Below are 18,016 nucleotides of genomic sequence, written 5' to 3' on the forward strand. Positions count from 1 at the left end.
AGATGACTAGGAGAACTGAGCTCATCCCCAGAACCATGTGAATAGTGTAGAGAGAAGGAGCTCTTTTACCTGAGTTCAGGAAGGGCTGCTGCTTGTGATCTCCTAGGAGTCTGTCTCAAGCTAAGAGTTTCCAATTATGTGTATATATATCCCATGAATGAAGTCAGCTCCCACAGGTGAGGGCTAAAACTCCCTTGGAATTTCTCTGGTGATACTGGACTTCCTCCTGGCCTGAGGCAGTTTAATTGCTGACTGGATTACCTCAACACCTTCCTCCTCTAAGAAGCACTTCTTTGGAGATTACTGGTTTAGTTATTGGTTAAAGGATACCTCTTTCTTTCTGGCTCCCTTCCAGAAGGAAGGTAAAATGATAATCAGAACAGAAAAGATCACTGAATTACAGAACTGGAAGAGAATTCCAGGAGGTGCTTTTTCCCCCTCCTCTAAATCCAGTTCTCCTAACCAGTTTTCTCCCCAGACCCAGACACTGTGGACTCACTCCTGCTCCTTCTCCTTTGCTTTTGCTCTTCCCACCATTTCTCTCCAACAATGGCTACCTACTTTCCCTCCATTCATCATTGAAGAGTGGACCCCAATTCTTTATTCCTGAACTACTTTGGTCCAAAGCAATTCCTCTCTTCTCTAACTTCCAACAGCAGGTTTTTCTTTGGCACATGAGAATCTAATGTTGCCCTCTGTTTCATGGGTCTTAGCCTTTTCTCCCTAATGATACTTTAAGATTTTCTTAGACATGGACTAATCCATTAGGCGGGACCACACCTCCAGGCAAGATTAAGTTAAGGCACCTGAGATTAACCTCCAACAGTGCTTTGGAAACTGTCAAGATGGTAGAGATTATAATATATTCCTTTGCAACATTTTTCCTATTCAATATCTGACACTCTGAAGTCCTGTATTTAAGTTCAAGGATTCCATAGTTACCAGGATAACTTTGGCATATTCTTTCATCTTTCTGGATGTCAATTTACATTATCTGTAAAATGAGAGCAATAGAATAGATAATGTATAAGATCTTTTCCAATTCTGACATTCAATGTCACTATGATGCTTTGCTCTTCTACCTCTTGATCAGAACACTCCTTTTTAATGTCTTTTAATGTCTTCCTAAAGTTCCTTGAAAATGAGGACTGTAACATTTCATTGTAATACTTGATAAATGCTGAAAACGTGTGAATATCTAATCTAGATATCTCTTGCGTTTATGCCTGTTTTTCCATCCTTGTTAGTAGGTAAACAATTTCTCATCCATAACTGTGATTAAAGTAAAATTGAGAAGCATGGTCTGGCAAGACTTTCAGGAAATATAAGCTGTACCCGTGTCAGTCAGTTCCTTCTCATTAACCAAGAAGAACCCAGTTGTTTTGTTCTAAGTTACCTGTAATGATTAAGTAAATCTAGTTCACGTGTAATCCCAATTTACTTTAATAATGAAGACTCTGCTTTTCCTATATCAGAATACTTTATTCTTGTTTGAAATCTGCTGAATAGATCCCATTTCACACTCTGCACAGACACCAATTCAACTTACCTGCTATAAAACACTTCCTCTGTCTCACCCTAACCTCTCTCTCTCTCTACACCACCACTTACCGAGGCAAAATTTATCCCTCCGTCCCACCTTTGGAGCTACCCTTTATTTTGTGCCTCTTGTGTAATTATCACAGTGAATTGCAATTTTTTGGGTTACATATCTGTATCTCCCACTGGCCTGAGAGCTCCTTGTTCAACTTCATGGTCCCAACACTCAATGGTTCCTGGTAGGTGCTCAGCAAACACATGATGACTACTGAATGAACATGTTGATTTCAAATTGTTCCTTCTTTATATTATATCTTAAAACCACAGGATCTCAGGCTTAGCTGTACCTGAAAATGGAGACATACAAACCAATCAGTAATTACCAAATGACCTAAAATTAGAGCAAGAGAGGAGAATGGGGACACAAGAGTGAAAGATAAGCTGGTTGGAGGTCAGAAGTAAGATTGGTCATGTTAAGGAGTTAGGACTTTATCCAAAAGCAAGGCGTTATGAAGGCTTTTAGCAAGGAGCAATGAGATTAGAGAGGCACACTTGAAAATGGACTTGAGGCAGGTAAGACTGGAGATGGGGAATCCAGCCATTGAAGTAGTCCCAGAGAGAGATTTAACCTTGGCTTGAACTAGTAGCAGCAGAGAGAGAGAAAGAGACGTGGGTGGACTTGAGAGAATTTAAATACATTTTTTTAAATGTTTGGAGACAGATTAAATGTGTAGGTTAGGGAGAGGAGGAATCAAGGATAGTAAAAATATTGCTAGGTTGAACCACATGCAATTTCCATCTGTGTAGGTCAAGATTGGTCTGATATTACAAACGAACTTATCTATGAAACAAACAGACTCACAGACTTGATTGTCAAAAGAGAAGGGCGGGGCAGGAGAGGAATGGGATTGGGAGTTTGGGACTAGCAGATGCAAACTATTATATATAGGATTGATAAATAACAAGGTCCTACTGTACAGCACAGGGAACTATATTCAACATCAATAAACCATAATGGAAAAGAATAGGAAAAAGTATATATATAACTGAATCACTTTGCTGCATACCAGAAACTAACACAACATTGTAAATCAACTATAATTCAATAAAATAAAAATTAAAAATTAAAAAAAGACTGGTCTGATATTGGCCTTGTCTTATAGTTCAACCTAATAACTATTATAATGATAATGTAGAGCATATCCTAAGCCTAGTACCTGGACTTAGATATTGAATGCTCTATACATTATAATCATAATATATATAACGTACGTTATATATATACTAATACATATATATTATACTTATTGCCATGTAATTCTCATAAAATTCCACTAAGAATATAAGCTTTTTGAGGGCAAGAATTTTGTCTGTCTTATCTACCCCTATATTACACATGCCTGGAATGGAGCCCAGTTCATAGTAAGCTTTTAATAAATATGTGTTGGATAAATTATTATCTCTTTGAGGCAGGTCTTATAACCCAATTTTCTGATGAAGAAACTTAAGCTAAGAGGTTGAATGGTTTTCCCAAGTTCCCCCAGCCAGTAAATGACAGATCTTCCTCAAAAAACAGTATCTCTTTCTACTGTTATTACCGATGTGTGGGTACTAAGGCCCAGGGAAGCAACGTGGAGATCAAGGAGACAGTTGGTGGCAGGATGGAGACATCAACCTAGGTCTCCTAATTTGGAATTTATTACTCTTTGTGTTAAATTGTGTGTCCTCAGAGGCAAGGGGGCCCAGGAAAAGTAGGGGGAATATGCCAGGGGATAGGATTCCCAGTTCTACTTCTGGCCCTGTGTACAAGGGAGAGACCTGACAAGATGTTCAGTTAAAAGAACAGACCACCCATCTCATCTGTCTGAGAACCTTCCAGACACTGAATCCACAATAATAGAAACAATCTTTCTCATTCTATCACATCCCATCATCCCTCCCAGGATTCCTGAATCACTGGGATAATTCCATCCTATCGTAGGCAATACCAGCTGCTTGAGGACCCGTCTCATCGGCGATAAACAGGATGGGTGTTGTTACCCAGTTTGTGAAACAAGCAAGGAACTGTTGCAACCCATCCTCAAGTCCTGAAATCAGAATGTTTTCAAACTTCCCAATACAATGAAATTCACTTTTTCTTGGAGCATTAATATTAATCATATCATTCTAAGAACATGTTGGTTCAGTATTGCAAATAATTGCCGGAAATAATTGCAAATTATTGCCACACCTTCTGTAACATGACCCCCTCAAGTTGTCACATAAGAACAAAAATGAAATAGAGTTTTGTTGTGAGTCTCTTCCCTTTGCAAGCTGGCCCCTGCCTGCTGGTACAATCCCAGGTCCTTTAGAGAAGACAGTGGCCTTCAGTGCATGCATTTCATAACTTAATTTGTGGGGGGCCCAGGGGCACCCCTGCCACAATATCACTCCTCTAGTATTAGAGCTAGAAGTGACTTCAAGTACATCTAGTCCAATTCCCTCATTCCACAAGTGGGGAAACTATGGTTCAGATAGGTTAAGTAACTTGCCCAAGGTCACTCAGCTGGTAAAAGACTCAGAAGTTGAAATCAATCAAGTAATCTTTCCAATAAATGACACTTTTAACCCATTTTGAACTATTCTTCTAGAGTAAGTAGCATCCCTTGAAAATGAGACCAAGAGAGAAGCTTTTCCCATGATAATTCTGGCAGAAGAAATGACTCTTCTATGGAAAGAACACAGAAGGGGTTGACTGGACACCAAATGGGACTGAGAGCCAGGACACCCAGTTCTAATATTTACATCCACACCACTAACTTTCAGGGTGACCTTGAATGACCCAAGACAAGTCCTGACATTTCAGGCATTCACTGATTCATCAATGAAATGGAGAATAAAACCTACTTTGCCTGTCTGGCTCACTGATTTGCCAGGAGGATTTTAAATATATGCATAGTTATGCAAATCTTTAAGCTCGAAAGTAGATTTTTATTACTCCTTGTGTCTGATAGAATAGATTTTAAGTCATTCTTTCCATAAACATTTACTAACTAAATGCCTGCTATCTGCAAGACACTGCTGAAGGCTGTGAAGATTAGTGATGCCTCAGGAGATCTCTGGTCCCTGGCTGCTTATAGCCTCAATGAGGGGATAATCACGTGCCTGCAGAACCACAAAGTCAACACTTCTGCATGAGCAGAAGGTACGTGCTGAGGAGCACAGAGGAGGGAGGCTCACACAGAGGAGGGTTTGAGCTGAACCTTTAAACGGACAAAGACTCTGGAGAGAGGTAGGGAGGAGGAGTGGAGTCCGGCAAAGGGCATTCAGGACAGAGATGACTGGGGCAGCAAAGCTCACAAGGTATTTGAGGACAGGCGAATGAACTAGCAGTGGCAGATCAAGTTGGAAATATGGCCACATCATCAAGGAGCAAGAATATCACGCCAAGGAATGTGAATTTAGACTAGAAACCTAAGTTCTAGCTCTAGCTTCAGCTTCATCCCACTGTGTGGTCTTGGGGAAATCACTTCCCTTCTCTGGGCCTCAGTTTCCTCATCTGTGAATTGTGGGGAAATAAATTAAATGACTTCTTAAGTCTCCTTCAGCTGGACCTTTTGATTCTGTAATTCTTTGTTTTTGCCCTGAGGCAATAGGGAGCCGTGAAGGGTCTTATAGTGGGAGAGAGACACAGTAATAGCTGTGCACTAACCAGGAGATTTTCTAGGGCAGTGCAGTGCATAGCACACTGTCAGTGCTCAAATGGAATGGATGGGGATGACGCGGCTCTGGTAGAGAAATGAGGGTACATTTCATGAGCACATCAATCTAACTTTAAGAAGTAGGGTTTCAAAACTAGGGGTCAGCATGTAATCAGTGCCTGTGTAGTTGAAAAGATAAGCTGGGCGGAGGAGAGAGAAAAAGAATTCTTTCTTATGAAATAAAATCGGCTCCTTAACCAAGCCATTTTGGGACAGGAAACAATTTTCTAGAAACCAAGAAAAAAAACCCAGCCACTCCTCTTCTCCCACAGCAAGTCCTGAGTTGGCAGTTTAGGGTTTTCCCTGTCTATGATGACATCACATTTGCTGGCATCTGGGCTTCCTGCCCAGATGCATCACTTTGCAGGGAAACACGTAGCCCTTAGGGTTCTGCTGGACGAAGACCTCAGCTCCCATTCTCAGGCCTGCAATATTAGAAGCTTCGCCCCGTCTGCTACCCCCCTGCAGGGTGGGGATGGGCGGAGCAGTCGAGTCCCTGAGAAGCAGTGCATTTTCAGTTCCCTCTCCTCAAAGCTTACAGAATGTGTGACATCATTTCCCTTTCCTGCTTTTTTCTGTCTTGTCTGTTTAATCAGCCCGACTTGCTGCCATCCTCTCTCCTGAGATTTCCTCTGACGTACCTGGGTCCCCCAGAGTTAGCTAACCCCTCCTGCCCCCTGTCTACAAAGTGGGAGTCACTTGGAAAACCCTCTCCTGGACATGGAGTCTGGGAACAAAACTCCAGACATGAACTTGAATTAAGTTTTCTCACCTAGGAGAGTAAGGACGTACTCAATTCTTTTCCTTTTAATTCCACAAACGAGCGTGGAGTCTCCCGTGTGCAGGCGCTGAGCTGGATGACCCAAGAATGCCAGAAGGAACAGGCTTGGTCTCTTGGGACCTCTCAGAGGACCTCAGAGCATGGTGAGGGGAACAGATGCTCTAATGTAGGAGTTCCCAATCTGGCAGAAGGCAGATGGGAAAAAGCCACATCTTATCTTTTCAATAACCTATAATCAAAATTTAACTTTTTTTTTTTTTTATTAAAAGGATAGGAAACAAATACAGACCACAGTAGTATTAATGGTGCCTGTGACTTTGTCACTGATAGAAATCACAGATATTTTGTATCCCATTATGGTCGTTTCAGATATCTCAACATATTTACAATCTTCACGACTTAGAAATGTCAGTAATTTGTAGGCCCACTGCTAGATCTTAATTAGTGCATTAATAAAGAAGCACATTTATTATATAATACCCATTGTCATTTCCATATTTTGATAGCTGTATTTTAATAAAAGTGGTTTCTTTTGCAATCCTATATATTTTATTTTATGCGTTTAGAAACATTATTCTGAGTAGGGTCCATAGGCTTTGCTGGTGTACCATGGCACATGAAAGGTTAATAGCCCTTGCTCTAATGGCAGACACAAAGGCCCAGGGGTATGGCAACCATATCTTCCCAGTTGTGACATGCAGTCTGAGAAGAATGAGGCTGTTTATAGGGATAATGGGAGTGTTTGTTACCAGGACTTCCCTGGAACAATTCTGGTTCATCATAGGCATTGGGGGAAGGGAGTGCTGAGATGACTTCTGAGGGATAAGGAGTATCTCTGGGAAGGTTTCTTGGAGAAAGTTCAGTTTGAGCAACACTTTGAAGAACTAATAATTTATGAGCTTTGGGGATGGAGATACTGTGGCAGGAGCAGAAGGACCCTTGCTCCTTACAGTAAGAAAAGCTGCAACAAACTTCCTGAGGCCAGAGAGCCCGTTGGTACCTGGAGGATGGTGTTCCTGTGGGTGTTGGGTAGGGAAGGGAGGTAGGTATTAAAAAAAGGTTGAAAAGAGTCACAATGCAATGAACTGTGAGCATCAACCTGAGGACGTTCCACTCTGAAACTTTTCATTTCTGAAGAATCAGTGAGTGTTTTCCTTTGGTAAGCTGCTCAGGATCTGGATACCATCACATGCATCCCAGGAACTCAACAGAATTGCTTACTGATGTGTTTCCCTAACTAAATTCAAGGCACTTTTTCATGTGCTGGTTCCCTGAAGAGAGACTGAGCTCTCTGATTGTCAACAACTCTCATACAAGACACCACTTCTAGCCACCCGGGCATAATCCCACCACCCCAGGTGTGACCACAGAGGGATGTCGTCTGCACCCTGCCTCAGGGGTACCTCATGTAGAGTACACCTGCTCTTCTTGGGCTAGGTGTGGGGGATGCTTTAGAGGTGTCGAGGAGGTGAGGAAGAGGAGGTAAAGTTGGTACTTCTTGAGTTCTTTCTCCCCACCCACAAGGCCGCAGGACCACATGGCCCCCAAGAGAGCTGGGGTCCAGGTTAGCATGATAGCCAAAGGGCTGGCAGCCCAGGAGTGGAATGGGAGGCACTAATGCTTCAGGCTTCAGGACATTGAGTTAAGGACCTTAAAACAACAATTGGGCAAAATCGAAACAGAGGGGAAAACTGAATCTTTGCTATGGGCTAGAGACGGGGACATTAGCAAGGAATGTCCTGGAGGATAAGAGGAAGCCAGAGAGATTCCTAAAGCCAAAAGGCAAAGCCGTAGGCTTCCTCCAAGAGGCCAAGAGTGAGCTGCCTACAGGACAGCTGGGGTTGCCTTTGTGGCGTGCATGCATTCATTCATTCAAGGAATATTTATTTACTGAGTGCAGCCATTCACAAAGTAGCTGTCCTGAGGAGCTCAGTCTGGAGAGAGGAGATGGACGCCAAGATGTCTCTGACTTGTCAAAAACTGGAAAATCACTCTGGGTCCCAGGAACACAAATGAGGATGGGGGTGGAGGTGAATAGGAAGGAGCAGGAGGAAGGCGGTTTCTGCCCTGGCTTTGGGACTATGGTTCTTGGGCAGTTAAGTCTAGGCTGGGGTAGAGCTAGGACAGCAGCAGAACGTGGCCACAGGCTCTTCTGTTGTCCGTTTATGGCGCTTACCGCATGCCAGGCCCTAAGTACTTCGTGAAATATTAACTCACTTGATCTTCAGGCAACACTTAAGGTAGGGATGATTTTTCCTTTCATTTTCCAAAATAAGGAAACTGAGGCATAGAGTCTTCTTAGAGCGTCTAGAAAGTGACCAGAGAGAGACATCCAGACCAAAGGCGTGCTGAGTCAAACTTATCTCCTGGTATGAAAGCTGGATTTTGAACCCTCTCCCGGTCCTGGTGCCTGGATCAAGCCTGTGCCTGCACAGAAAATGTCTCTTTCACAACATTCAATCTCCACTGACGGTGGTTCCATGGTAGAGGCCTGAGACTGGGCTAATTGAATATCTTTCCGTAACAGAACTACAAGTATATACTATCTCTATAACTCATAATAACTTTTTAAGAATACATCCTCCCCGAAACTCCTTGACCAAACATGATTTGCTGACCCCTGAGTCTACCTCCAGGAATGATCAGTTGGCTTCTGCCACTGAGCAGAGGCATTTGTTCACAGCTGCAGGGGACATCAAGTGATTTGGACGCAACAGGGATTGTGCTAGGCGTGAACAAAGCAAGGTTTAGATAGAGTCAAGGGAAGAGTTTCACACTGGCCTGAGTCTGTGACAGAGGAAGGGTACGGGCAGAAGAGCCTTCAGGGGGTGGGCTGAGTAACAGGAGAATCAGGGAGGCTGCCTGGAGCCTGGCTGGCCGCACAGAAACTGCAAGCACCCCTGTGAGGGGGCTCAGCTGAAAGCCTCCTGGAGGTGCAGGCCCGGAAGGCAGCACAGTTTGCCTTGTCTCACTTGCTAGTTTAAAAAAACAGTAAGAGGAAGCCTTTCCGAAAACAACAGTGTTTTATGGGAAATAAGATTAGAAAAGTGGAAAATCACTAAATAGTAACAACCATCATTTTAATGAGCACCTACTTTACACCTACTACACAGCTACTGTAAATGGTATCTTGAATCCTTATAACAATCCATGAGGCAGCTATCTCCTTAATTTGTGCACATGTGGTAAGGGAGGCTCAGGTTAAGTATATTGCCCAAGATCACACAATAAATGGCAGGACCAGGATTTCATACAAACCTACCCTCTTACCCATTTGATCAAACTTCTGGGCAAGTCTGTGGTTCCAAAAGACAGGCTGCCCTGAGCCTGTGTGGCTGTCGGTGATCTGCTCTGGAAGATGGAAGGGGGATAGAATGTCCTCCAGGAGGAGCCCAGACTCGTCTGGGCCAGGAATATCCTGTGACACATTCAGAAGTCAGCCTCTGCTTCTTTGCTCTGTGTTGGTCCATAAATTTGTGTGTAACTTCACAGGCTTGTTGCCGGCAAGTCCAGGCCCCTTTTTATGCACTTGGGTTTAAAGATCTGTGTTGCTGGCATCCAGTGTAGCAACTTGGGCTCTGGGTTAGAGAACTTGGCCCAAACAAAGCAAGCTTCCCCAGCAGCAAGGGGAGGGAACACTGGAGCCAGGAAGATCAGACCTGGGTTCACTTTCTGGACCTGCCATCCCTCAGCCAGGTGACCTCAGGCAAGTCCTCCCACCTCCCCGAGCCTCAGATGCCTCTGCTGGTCACATGGGGATGAGACCTACGACCTCCTCAGCTCCTCTGAGACTTAAGTGAGGTCATAAAGTACCCGCATGGTCCTGCCACAAGCTATGGATTCCCTCCCCTTGCACCTGAGCGGTGGAAGATGAGCCCTAGATTTCTCAAGGGCTCCTCCTAGGGGCTAATCAAGGACTCAGAAGGTATGTTTTGGGAGTGAATTTTATACTTGGTTCCTTAGCAGGTATTTATGAAGCACCACCTCTGTGAAAACAAAAACAAAAAATAACAACACCAAGAACAAAAAAGCACAACTCTGTGCCAGGCCCTCTGTGGACTACACAAGAGCCAGGACACATTCTTCAAGTCTGGAAGGAGAGCAAGGACAGGTAGATGAGAGAAATGGTCAAAGTGAAGTAAGCAGGCAGGAGATATGGGGGTGGGGCTTCTTCTCCGTCAGTAGTGCTTCCTCCCCCTCCCTTTCCTGCTCCATCTCCTCCTCCTCTACTTTACAACCATTGATACAACATATTTCTTTCCTGCAGGTACAGCTCCTTATGCCAGTAAAGCTCCTCTTCTCTTGTCCACCATGCGTGCAACGTGGGGTAGGACACCTGTGTTGGGTATTGTTAAAAGATAAACTGATGCATATTAAAATTCTCTTATCATTTTTTTTTAAACATTTTTTTTGTTGTTTAATTTATTTATTTATGGCTGTGTTGGGTCTTCGTTTCTGTGCGAGGGCTTTCTCTAGTTGCGGCAAGTGGGGGCCACTCTTCATCGCGGTGCGCGGGCCTCTCACTATCGCGGCCTCTTTTGTTGCGGAGCACAGGCTCCAGACACTCAGGCTCAGTAGTTGTGGCTCACGGGCCCAGTTGCTCCGCGGCATGTGGGATCTTCCCAGACCAGGGCTCGAACCCGTGTCCCCTGCATTGGCAGGCAGATTCTCAACCACTGCGCCACCAGGGAAGCCCCTTTTATCATTTTATTTGAGCAAAAATCTATTGGAATCTGCAGCACCAAACAGGAAGTGGTTAGGAGCTCTCTGCGATCAAAAGCCTGGAAGGACATATATAGAGAAGGTGAGGAAGCAAAGAAAGGAAGCTATTTGATTGGCTACAGCTTAAAGCCTAGTTGGGTGTTTGTGATTGGTCCTTAGCATTTTGATTTCATAACCTTGAAGCGTTTATGTGCTTAGATTTTGGTTTGCTTACACAGACCCACCAGGGCATTACAGCCACCTAAGGGTAACGGTCTCCTTGTTTAATTAAACAAATCCCAGTTCCACAACTAACTGCATGACCCTCAGCGTGCTGTTGAACCTCGCTAAGCTTCAGACCTCATCATCTGTGTAATTGGGTTGTTAATAATCTTTCCCATAGAGGATAATCGTGAGGAGGAAAGGAGAAAACGAAAGTAGTTTTCACCTCGGTGCCTGGCGCATAATAAGTGCTCAACACCTGTACACTGTTGTTGACATTAAAGTTCATCCTGAAACCGGGTTGCCGGGATTGGAAGACTGGCTCTGCTGCTTATGAGCTGTGTGACTTTAGGTGTTACTTAACTTCTGTGCCCAGGTTCTTCCTTAAGGTTTAATGATCTGTATTGTTAACATTCAAAGAGGGGGCCTTTTTCATTTTATTTCATTCTCACTTTTATAGGACTGTCATGAAAATTAAATGAAATATATATTCATAATATATTACATTATGTATATTTCTTAGACAACTGTCTGGCATGTAGAAAGCACTGTATGAATGTTTGCTGTTATTATCGTTTTAATGCATCCAGATCACGTATTCATGAAATGTGAATTTAACACTTACTTAGTGCCAGGCAGTGAAGAAACTGAACTATCCTCATGGAGCTTACATTCGAGTGGAGAAACAGATAATAATAAAACAGGATGCTGGGGAAGCAGGAAAGGGGTATAAGATGGGCTGAAGGTGGAAATGGGGGTCTTTTTTTTTAAATAAATTTATTTATTTTATTTATTTATTTTTGGCGGAGTTGGGTCTTCGTTGCTGCACGTGGGCTTTCTCTAGTTGCGTTGAGCGGGGGCTACTTTTTGTTGGTGCACGGCCTTCTCATTGCCGTGGCTTCTCTTGTTGTGGAGCACCGGCTCTAGGTGCACGGGCTTCAGTTGCTGTGGCACACAGGCTCAGGAGTTGTGGTTCATGGGTTATAGAGCGCAGGCTCAGTAGTTGTGGCCCACGGGCTTAGTTTCTCCGCGGCATGTGGGATCTTCCCGGACCAGGGATTGAACCCGTGTCCCTTGCATTGGCAGGCGGATTCTCAACCACTGCGCCACCAGGGAAGCCCTGGAAATGGGGTCTTAATGCTTAAATAGTATACCTTTTGAGTAAAGGTCTGAAGGAGATGGAGGTGCAAGCCGCGCAGGTGTCTGTGGGAAGCACACCTTGGGGAGTCACAGAAGATGAGAAATGCTCTAATGAAGCTGGTCCTGCCATCATCCATCCGGCTCAGGATGGACATCCAGCCAAGTCTCCTTGGGAAGGTTGAGTCCTCCGCAAACAACTTTGCTTCCTCTTAATAGTCTATTAATCCCATTCGTGCATAACATTGGAGTGTTTTTTTAATCCTACCTTAGCTTACGTGTGTATACACACAAACCACAAAGGCCCTAAGGTGAGGACATGACTGGTATGTTTGAGAAACACGAAGTAGGCCAGTGTGGTAGGGTGGTACTGAGCCTGGACAAAAAGTAGGGGACACAGTAAGAGGAAAGGGAGTTGGGAAGGCAGTGTGTGCAGATATGAGGGCTTCTTAGGCCATCGTAATGCTCCGGCTTTTAAATGATAACACAGGGGTCAGTATCCACATTACAGACAACTAAGGGTCAAAGAAATGTAGTGACCTGCCCCGGGCAAGTCATGGCAGACTTGGAACCAGACTGTGATTCCTGACTTGGCACTCTTTACACTACACGTGCAGCCTCCCACCCTACTGGGGCTAGCGGGGACTTTGCCTCACTTGTAGCTCACAGCAACACTTGCAGACTGGTGCTATTATCTCCATTTTACAGAAGAAGACATTGAGACTTAGAGACACTAAGTTATTCGCTCAAAGTCACATAGGATTGGAAACCAGGTCTGTCTGACTTCAGAGGTCCTGCTCTGTCCACTAAAGCATGTTCTGTGAAATCTCTTTCCCAGGTAGGAATAAAGAAAAGTTGCTTCAGCCAGCCAGTTACAGTATAGATAGTGACCCAGGATAGTACATGTAAAGCACTTATTTCAGCACCTGGCACATGCAGGTGCTCAATAAGTATCAGTTGTTACCGTCATTAACCATCTGAGGACTGTCCACCTGGAAATTAGTGTCCATTTTGGCCAGAACCCCTCTACCGAGAATTCCCCCTGCCTTGGGCTGCACTCATTCAGCTTTGTCACCATGACAGCCATCCCTTGGTCAGAAACACCCTCTCTCCAACCCCACATACATACCCATGCGGGATGAATTTAGGGTCAGAAAAGACATCTAGGTTGGGAGCAGCTAGAAAGGAATGACAGAGAGAAAGAGATGTAAGCAGTTTTTGGCAGGAAAAAGCTCTTTGCAGGAAAGAGCTGTCTTCTTTGTCTTGTCACCGACCTTAACCCAGGCACCCCAGTGCTCTACTCATCTCCTCCCTAGCACATCTTTCAAATCTTTTGATCACCCAGTACTTTGCCTAACTTGTTGATTCTTTCCATAGATCAAAGAAATAGAAATGAAGAATAGGGAGGGCTTCCCTGGTGGCGCAGTGGTTGAGAATCTGCCTGCCAATGCAGGGGACACGGGTTCGAGCCCTGGTCTGGGAAGATCCCACATGCCGCGGAGCAACTAGGCCCGTGAGCCACAATTACTGAGCCTGCGCATCTGGAGCCTGTGCTCCGCAACAAGAGAGGCCGCGATAGTGAGAGGCCCGCGCACCGCGATGAAGAGTGGCCCCCGCTTGCCGCAACTAGAGAAAGCCCTCGCACAGAAACGAAGACCCAGCACAGCCATAATTAATTAATTAATTAATTAATTTTAAAAAAAGAAATGAAGAGTAGGTAATCAACAGATGACCAGATCTCTTCCCCAGCTTCCCCTTCAGTAATCTTGTGAACAAGATAGCATCTAAAGAAAAATCAGGAGGAGTCGACGAACCTGCACACAGTAGGGGATGGCGGCGACTCTGACCCCCTAACTCAGTGATAAACTGAGATTACTTCCCTGTTTCCCTTTAAAAGCTTTCACGTCCGAGCAGAATCTTTGGAGGTGGTTTCTGGGGGATGCTGAGTCCATCTCCCCAGATTGCCAGCATTCTGATTGAAGGCACATTTCCTTTCTATCAACATTTGTGAGTATTGATTTTGTAGAGCAGTGGGACCCAATTCAATAACAGAGAGACAGAGAGAAAAGAGAGAAACATAGAGAAAGAGAGATCAGAAATGGAGTGATAGCAAGACGGAGTCATGATCAGAAGCCCTACGTTCATCCTCTTGATCATTATGTGGAGGACAGGGAGCTGGATGGAGTCCAGTTTGAAACCCTTGGCACTAACTCACTTTGGGACTCTGAGTAAATTTTTATCCCTCTCTAGGTCTCAGTTTCCCCATCTGTTTCTGTTCTTTAAGGCCCTTTTAATTCTAATAGTCACCATTCATGGTTCCTTCTCCCTGAATCAGAAGACACTTCCACTAATTGGTAAAGAACAGAGTTTATTCAAAAAATCAGTCAGTACAATATGCACTACAGGATACCACTTAGATCACATCACAGACACGGGATAGACAAGTTCACAATAAATTAGGGGGAAGCCCACCCTCTCCCTCCAGGATGGCCCGCAGGACCTTTCGACAGACATATTTCATATAAATATGACAGTAGACTGCTTGGATACTTTCAGGTGGAATCAGACAGCCTGGGCCCAGCCAGTGAGACTTGTAGCTACAGGGTAAGATGTGCTCAAACCTAGATTTTTCCCCTACAATACCTCAGCCCCAGAGAAAAGAATTCCAAATGGGCAGGAAGGTTTCCTCAAAAAGACCTAATTTGCATAAAAATGGAGGCTTCCCCATCTCCCTCCCCTTCAAAGTTGGCTGTCTCCCACTGGAAACCTCTCAGGGGCTGTTCATCCACCACACTTAGGTTTCTTGTCTTGAGGCAACAGAAGTTCCTTGATGATTCTTGTCAATCCAGGCTAGGAAGACATCAAGCTCTCCCAGAGACTTAATGGCAGCAGACCGGACCTCCAACTGAAACCATGGAAATCATCATAAGAACTTGCCTTTCTAGACCGTGTCATAGTTTTCAAATCACTTTCCCCATGTTCTGGTCCTCATGAGGTTTGCTTTTTATTCAACCATTATATCTGCAGGGCATACAGACCCCAAATTATTTTCCTAATAGGTGGCCTAAATTGCTTTCCACAAACAAGCAGTTAAATCATGTCAGCAACTTATAAACAAAATGAAAAGGTCTTCATTCTTTGCCTTCTGCTTTTCTTTTTCCTATATTTCCCAGAAAAAAACAACTTGCTTTTCTGGCAGTTCTGCTTACTTTCCTGTTCATATCAGTTTGCTTTAGTACTTCTGCTCTCCCAGAAAGCTGCAATCCCAGCGGTGCCCAGCAGTGGGGAGGGAGAAGGGTGTGCCTCCATTGGACAAGTTAAAGCACTGAAGCCCCTGAGGATGTGTCCTACCCAATGTGCCACAGCCGGTTGGTAGAAGAGCTGAACTGGAACCCAAGTCTCCTGACTTATTCCAGCTCTTCCTCAGCAGAATAGAAGGAGATGGTAAGATCCAAAAGTATGTCCTGTGGAGCCAGAGGGCATGGGATCGAGCCCTACCTCCATCACTTAGTTGCAGTATAAACTTAGTTAAGTTACGTAACCTGTTTGTGCCTTGGTTTCCTAACTTATCAAATGCAGATAATGGCTCATAGCATTGTCGTGAGGAATAAGTGTGTTAATACATTTAGTGTGCTTAGAACAATACCTGGCTCATAGGAAGAACAATACGAGTTTCAGCCATTGTGATGTTAACCTATGGAGCCTCTCCACAAAGAAGCAGAGGTCTGAACAGACCCCCCAGCTCCTCGTTATTCAAAGCATTGTCATAATTTGGGAGTGTGGTTGAAACACAGACCTACCAGCCAGAACCTGCATTTTAACAGAATCTCTAAATGATACACGTAAGAAACACTGCTTCTAACTCCACCTCTACATGAGGTGTGCATTCAACATCTGCACCTACATGAGAAGCACTATTCTTCATCACCACACAGGATGCTGATGGCAGTTACTGGCCACAGTGACACCCAGCAGGTAGCATGTTTCATGTATAACAGCTTACAGTTCTCTGGAGATCTTTGCTCCCTCCGTTATCACCCCCATCTTAAACAGTATGTGCTTTCCCTCAAAACTTAACGCAGGTCTGATATGTGAGGGCATAAGAAAATGCTGGAAGGATGATAGGGAAGGGGAGCCCAGGAAACTAGCAGGTGAGGTAAGACCAACACACTCTTTGCAGACACAGAATTGGGCAGACCTGCAATAAATACTGTTGAGTAATCATTAATCATTAGAGAAATGCAAATCAAAACTACAATGAGATATCATCTCACACCAGTCAGAATGGCCATCATCAAAAAATCTACAAACAATAAATGCTGGAGAGGGTGTGGAGAAAAGGGAACCCTCTTGCACTGTTGGTGGGAAAGTAAATTGATACAGCCACTCTGGAGAACAGTATGGAGGTTCCTTAAAAAATTAAAAATAGAATTACCATATGACCCAGCAATCCCACTACTGGACATATTCCCTGAGAAAACCATAATTCAAAAAGAGACATGTACCAAAATGTTCATTGCAGCTCTACTTACAATAGCCAGAACATGGAAGCAACCTAAGTGTCCATCAACAGATGAATGGATAAAGAAGATGTGGCACATATATACAATGGAATATATCACTCAGCCATAAAAAGAAATGAAATTGAGTTATTTGTAGTGAGGTGGATGGACCTAGAGTCTGTCATACAGAGTGAAGTAAGTCAGAAAGAGAAAAACAAATACCGTATGCTAACACATATATATGGAATCTAAGAAAAAAAAAATGGTCATGAAGAACGTAGGCGCAAGACGGGAATAAAGACACAGACCTACTAGAGAATGGACTTGAGGATATGGGGAGGGGGAAGGGTAAGCTGTGACAAAGTGAGAGAGTGGCATGGACATATATACACTACCAAACGTAAAATAGATAGCTAGTGGGAAGCAGCCGCATAGCACAGAGAGATCAGCTCTGTGCTTTGTGACCACCTAGAGGGGTGGGATAGGGAGGGTGGGAGGGAGGGAGATGCAAGAGGGAAGAGATATGGGAACATATGTATATGTATAACTGATTCACTTTATTATAAAGCAGAAACTAACACACCATTGTAAAGCAATTATACTCCAATAAAGATGTTTAATAAATACTGTTGAGTAAATGAATGAATTTGAATGGAGAGGAGGCTGCCCAATCAGGCTCCGACATCCCATTTCCATCTTCCCCATCCTCTTCCCTTGCCTTACTTGATCGTAGTTGTCGTGGATGATTCTGGTTGCATTGGTGGCCTCCTGACTGCAGTGACACAACCTCTGCTCCTGCTGTGATCAAGCGGAGACAGCACCCATCAGAAGACCTTTCCACCCTGGCTCGCTCTCACCGCCACCTCCCGCATGAGGAGTAATAGTTCTCCTTCCTCCCAAGGTGAGAGTCAGGTGAGTAAACCCAGGTTGAGGCAGAAGGGGGCAGTAGGGTCTGCTTGTAGAGTCACCCAGGGCTGGAAAGGCCTGGAGAGTAGGTTCCAAGTCTGTGTGTCACCACCCAGTACAGCGTTAGGTAGGCACTCAATGAATATGTTGGGCCAGTTAATTAAATAATTGGTTAAATGAATCTTAATGTAAGTGGGACAGGGGTCATGACCTCTTCTAACAATTTTAGAACCCAAGGCACAGAGAGGTGAAGTAACTTGCCACAGAGTTACACAGGAAATCTTTGTCAGAGATGGGGCCAGAACCCAGGTTTTCTCCTGGTCTAAGTTTTTGTTGGTTTGTGTGGGTTTGGTTTTATTTCTGAGGCTTGTTTTTAATAGATCACAATGAATGAATAGGTGATCCTTAGGAGAGGCTATACCAGGGAACCACCCAGAGGTTAATAGGTATGGAAGCCCCAAAGGGCCAGAGACCAAGAAACTAGGGGT

The 18,016-nt window shown here is 44.3% G+C and overlaps 1 protein-coding gene across 2 annotated transcripts in view; it reads right to left on the minus strand.

The window, feature by feature from the left end:
• Window positions 1-10,762: 10,762 nt before the first annotated feature.
• The window catches only part of IL19 (interleukin 19), a 28,908-nt gene continuing 21,654 nt past the window's right edge, over window positions 10,763-18,016 (minus strand). For both annotated transcript variants that reach the window (XM_082404070.1, XM_082404071.1), the window contains 2 exons: window positions 17,346-17,420; window positions 10,763-15,025 (listed from right to left, as the gene is read on the minus strand). In XM_082404070.1, coding sequence (XP_082260196.1) covers window positions 14,915-15,025; window positions 17,346-17,420 — 186 coding nt within the window. In that variant the 3' untranslated portion in view covers window positions 10,763-14,914. The remainder of the gene's footprint in view (window positions 15,026-17,345; window positions 17,421-18,016) is intronic.

Source organism: Balaenoptera borealis, assembly GCF_965194805.1.
Source record: "Balaenoptera borealis genome assembly, chromosome: 1".
In the NCBI taxonomy this organism is placed as follows: domain Eukaryota; kingdom Metazoa; phylum Chordata; class Mammalia; order Artiodactyla; family Balaenopteridae; genus Balaenoptera; species Balaenoptera borealis.